This window comes from Pinus tabuliformis, chromosome 6 (assembly GCF_031772625.1).
Source record: "Pinus tabuliformis cultivar Carrire ecotype Pingquan chromosome 6, CPIR1, whole genome shotgun sequence".
NCBI classification, from domain to species: domain Eukaryota; kingdom Viridiplantae; phylum Streptophyta; class Pinopsida; order Pinales; family Pinaceae; genus Pinus; species Pinus tabuliformis.
Window position 1 is genome coordinate 1,562,939,503 of NC_142292.1, and position 5,679 is coordinate 1,562,945,181.

A 5,679-nucleotide genomic window follows, 5' to 3' on the forward strand; every position below is an offset into this window, starting at 1 on the left:
TTTATAATAAAAATAGCTCTGTTTTTTTCATCTGAACAAAAAAATCTTAAATATCAAAAAGAGTGATATCTACCGTGAAATGATATTAAAATAAAAATAAAAAAACCTGCCATTTTGCTTGCATCTTTAACGACCATTACTAGTTTATGATTTAAGAACATGTAAAAGCAAGCACCACGGAGTATCAAGTTAAAGCCAAAAAAGAGCAAAGCAGGTCACATAGATTATTTCAGTGATCAAGATCATATTAGTGACAAAAGAAACTCCCATTTTGTAGACGTTTTATAGAGAAAATTTCGTAGTATCCACTTTCAAATAATTTCTTCCCATTGTGATTGAAAACCCAAAACCAACATTGGCATCGATAGTGACATTGTTATCGATCACAAATAAGGCATGCCTGAAGGGTAGAACCGTGAACATGGTCAGCCCATCTACTAACACACTACTTTTCACTACCAACAGACATGATGGAAGAAGAAATTTGTTAAACTCGCATTTCTGAAACAAAACTTTGGCAAGCTATTTCAACTGACATAATACATAGGATTGGGAAGCTTGAAAGAGCGCGATGCCTGGTAGGGTCCGATCAGATCGTTCCACTGATCACCCACACTTCCCCATAAACGATAGCCTTTCTTCACCAGTTCTCCCCTCTTCTTGGGCTTGTACACACCCGCCGAGGTGCCCTGATCGCTCTTCCCCCTTGCAATTCAGACATTCCATATATATTAATCCCCTGTTCACTCTCATTAGGATTCTATCAATAAATAGCAAATGAGATTAATGTATGGGGGTTATACCTCAATATCAGACCCGCCCAGCCCTTGTAACCGGCCTGGAACAGATTATGGACCGTTCCATTCCGCAGAGATTCGTCTCGGCCAGTTAGAAGGAAGATTTTGAAACCCCGAGCTAACAAACTGTTATAAAGCAGCAGAGACGACGGCAGCGCAGGTGCTTTCATCTTTAATACCCAAGCTTTAAATGTCTTCGAATCGAAACCGTTGCCCCTGTTAAAACAAAACAATAAAATCATCATCATCCAAATTCTTGCACACTTATATATAAAAGCGAGAAGAACAGACTGTATGTGGAATAATACATACCCAAAATCCTGGTGTTGGAAATAAGGGATATTGGATAGAAGAGTTTCATCAATATCGAAAACCCACGCATCCATCCCATCTCCTGCAAGTTTCAGCATTTTGACATAATCCAGAATGGTTAACGCTACTACTTTGGAATCCTCCCAATACTGCCCTTCTGCCAACATATATTTCCTCACGTAGCCGACGCATTTTAATGGCGTGATATTCCAATCTTTAAGGTTGCCGCTCTCCACGCTCAATCTCCAGGCCGGGCACCAGGAAGAAGAACGGCCGCATAGCTTCGCCTTGGGCGACCCATCGGCTGCGGCCCCGCTGAGCAGGAGGAACAAAAGAAAGGGGAACATGGTGGCCGATGCTAACATGACTCAAGTTCTTGTTTCGGCGGGTTTCCAAATTCAAATGAGTGTACGGTCTGGTGGTGGCATTCAAGGCGGAGGCAACCGACTGACCGACGTGTGCTTGCACGCCAGAGTGGAGGGCAAAGGGGAGGCGGGCAGGGTCGTCGATGGGCAGGAGCACGGCAGACGGCAGAGTCGCCGGAGCTGCGTGCTCTGTAATCGCCGGAGACGGATGCATGCTATGATGCATGGTCGAACATGGAGGATGTCTGCCGCTGTCAGAGGGTGTACCTCCATAGCATTAACTTTGCTATGGAGGTGGAAATAGGAACTGCCATAAAAAAGCGGCTGCGTGGAGTCGTCGAGTGTTTAAAAGAGATCAAAAAGCGGCTTCCATTAACGACCTGGGGAATTTAACACAACTCAAATATCTATACTTAGAGAACAATGGAGAAACCATTTGTGAGGGCATTTTAGGGAGGATGCTTCAGATGGAAACATTGCAGTTGAAGATCACCTTCACAGCTTTTTTACCTGAAGATATTACTAATATGTCAAAGTTGAAGAAGTTTTCATTACAGAGCTCTCACATAGTTAAAATGGAAAATGAATTTTATCAGTTTCAAAATTTAAATCATCTTAGATTATGGAATTGTCATATGTTGGAAGAACTTCCACATTTACAAAATCTAAGAGGGTTAACGAAATTAGAAATTGTAGAATGTCCGAAGTTAAAAAGGATTCCTAAAGAATTTGGAGAGACCGGGGCATTTCCTATGTTGAAGACATTTTCAAGGGTTAAGTTAGATGAATTAGAAGAGTTGCCAATGCTACAAGAAAGTGCAATGCCCAAACTTGAAAATTTTACATTGATGCTTTGTGAAGCATTAATGATGTTGCCAAAAGGTTATTGGAATCTTAAAAGCCTTCATAGTATAAGATTGTATGGTTGTTCAAAATGTTTAGAGAATCTTGAAATAATCAAAAGAACAAATCCAAATGTAGAAGTGGTAACAATGTCCACTACCAGCACAGAAATACTTTTTGAAAAGGATTGGCAAGAAGATTATTTTCCTAAATACAGTGAATTTTGGAATGGAGAGTTTTACCTTTTCCTCCAAGAAATATATAGATATTTCTAAGATTCTATGTATTATGATCAATGATCAATAAATGGAATTTATTTTTTTATCAACATTTATATGTGACTTATTATTCATATTTTTGTCTTCAACATTTTCATATTTATGTATCATATTTGAAAAGAAAAAAATGATAGTTTTAATTTATTAATAATGTTATAAATTAAGAAAATTAATTAATTATCAATATCTTTATACAGTGTAATTTTAATCATTGTATAAATTTTAAAGTATGATATATTATAATGGTATTATTATTTAAATTTGGGAAAAAATTAGTAAATAATTAAAAAATATTAATAAAAAATATTTGTTTTTTATACCTTAATTATATATTATATTTATTTTAATTAGAATTTTTATTTTTTTATAAAAGTATATTTTTACTTTGATTTAGATTAAATAAATAAATAAAATTAGTATATACAAAAGAATAGAAAAAAATGACACAAAGAAGGTTATTTTTTATATTATTTTAAAAAAATGGTTAGTTAGCAGTGGTAACAATATCGATTACCAGAACAGAAATACTTTTAGAAAAGTATTGGTGAGGAGATATGGCTGATTTTGGGACGGAGTATTTTACTTTTTCCTAAAAAAAAATATAGATATCTATAAAATTCTATGTATTATAATTCATGATTAATAATTGTAATTTATTTTTTCATTAATATTTATATATGATTAATTACTTATATTTTTGTTTTGAACATTTTTATATTTAAATAACACATAAAAAAGAAAAAAAATATTTTTCAATTCATTAATAATAGTATAAATGTAGAAAATTCACTGAGTTATTAATATCTCTAATATAATTTAATTTTAATGATGGTATAAATTTTAAAGTACCATATATTATAATACCAAATTTTAATGATTGTATAAATTTTAAAATACCATATATTAAAATGGTATTATTATTTAGATTTAGGAAAAAAATCAATAAATAATTAATAAAATGAATTTATTTTATGTATTTTAATTATACATTATATTTATTTTAATTAGAATTTGTATTTTTCTTTTATAAAAATAAAATATTTTTATTTAGATTAATTATATAATATTTTAATATATATATAAAAGAATAGAAGAAAATGACTTGAGTAATGTTATTTTTTTGTATTTTTCAAAAAGAAAAGTGAAATACAAATAAATTTTGATAATTGAAATTTGAATTTCCAAAAACAAAAAATTGAGACATGCTATATAAGTAAAATTATTGTTTTATGCAGGTGATATTGCTTTTTAATTAAAATTTTGGATTTTTAAAAATGCTATTAATAGTATAAGTTATGAGTGCATGGAAATGAAGGCAAAAAAGCTAGGACTGCCTCCATTGCTACATATCTTGCTTTTTTTGTTTCTCATAATGGTGATTATGCTCATGTACACTTTTCAATAGGATAATGGAAAATTTTCACTATTTAATTAAAAAAATTAATTGAAAATGGGTCATGACAATGTTGCACAACCATATATTTGTAGTTTTTTAGTTATATGGAGGTGTAATGCTCACAAATTTGGGTTGATTTTAGTTACGAATATTTTGGTTATTCGCTTTTGTGAGGTAACTCCTCAAATCAAATTGTGTCATTGCATTAAGATGGATCATAGATATATACACAAAGAGACTTTTGGTTTCATCTCCCAGTGTCTCTTTGTCTTCTAATTCTCTTTATTTTCTATTTACAATATTTACATGGATTTACCTAATCCCAAAGATTAGGTGTCAACATTCACCCCCTTAATCTGAAGGGATGTTGGTGAGTCCAAGCATCATTCTGAATCTTTCAAATTTTCTCTTCCAAGCGCTTTGGTGAAGATGTTTACAATATGCTCAGTTGTGGAAAAATGGCATAGGTGGACCGTCTTGGCCTCAACATGATGTTGAATCAGATGGTATTTTGTATTGATGTGCTTCGTTCGATCATGGAACTTTGGGTTCTTGGCCAACTTTAATGCAGAAGTGTTGTCAATCATGAAAGGAGTTGAATGCACTTGTTTTTCCTACAAATCTTCTAGAATTTTCCTTAGCCACACAATTTCCTTTGTTGCTTCAGTTGTTGCCATATATTTTGCTACATTTGTGGAATCTGGTGGAACTGATTGTTTGTGTGACCTCTAAGAGACAACTCTTGATCAAAGACTCATAACATAACCTGAAGTAGATACCCCAGTTTCTTTATCTCCATCGAATTCTGAATCAAAGTATCCAATCAAGCTGAAGTCTCCCACTTGTGTATACTTAAGTCCAAAGTCTTGAGTTCCCTTCAAGTACCTTAGAACTCTTTTTGTAGCAGAACAATGACCCTCACAAGGATTTTTCATAAACCTGGAGAGGATTCCAACAAAAAATGAAATATTTGGTCTGGTAGTAGTTAGGTAGTTGAGACTTCCTATGAGTTGTCTATACTTTGTTGCATCCTCAAATTATTTTCCTTCAGTGGATGTGAGATTTAAGTTTTGTTCCATTGGAGTAGTCAAATGATTGCACTCAACCATGTCAAACCTATTCAACATATCTCTAATGTACTTTTTCTGAGAGAGGAATATCAACTTTGGATGTTGAGTTACTTCAATTCCAAGATAGTAGTGAACATAGCCCAAGTATTTCATTTCATAACCTTTCCTCAATTCGTTCTTTATGGATGAAATGTAGCTCTTATTATTCCTTCTCATCAAAATATCACCTACATACAACAAAAGATATACAATTTTTTTGCCAACTCTCTTGACAAACAAAGTTGCATCGTGAAGATCATAATGTTTGAAGTTGAGTTTCAGAAGATGCTCAATTAACTTGTCGTACCAAGCTCAGGGAGCTTGCTTGAGGCCATACAAGGATTTTACAAGATTGCATATTTTATGTTCCTGACCCTTCACAACAAATCCTTCTGGTTGGGACATAAAAACATTCTCGTTTAGATATCCATTTAAGAAAGTAGTTTTTACATCCATTTGATGGACGTCCAATAGTTACATGTTGCCAAGGCAAAGATTGTCTGGATGGTAGCCCATTTTGTTGTGGTGAAAAATTATCCTCATAGTCGACCCCGTCCTTCTGTGTAAAACTGTTTTCCA

At 33.2% G+C, this 5,679-nt stretch overlaps 1 protein-coding gene across 1 annotated transcript; it reads right to left on the bottom strand.

Annotated features, from left to right (window-relative positions):
- Positions 1-247: 247 nt before the first annotated feature.
- On the bottom strand, positions 248-1,770 carry LOC149264708 (acid phosphatase 1-like). The gene is made up of 3 exons (XM_089428809.1): positions 1,110-1,770; positions 804-1,013; positions 248-705 (listed from the first exon to the last, which is right to left on the bottom strand). The coding sequence occupies exons 1-3, from the start codon at positions 1,472-1,474 to the stop codon at positions 528-530; spliced, it is 753 nt and encodes a 250-aa protein (XP_089284935.1). The 5' UTR covers positions 1,475-1,770; the 3' UTR covers positions 248-527.
- Positions 1,771-5,679: the final 3,909 nt, after the last annotated feature.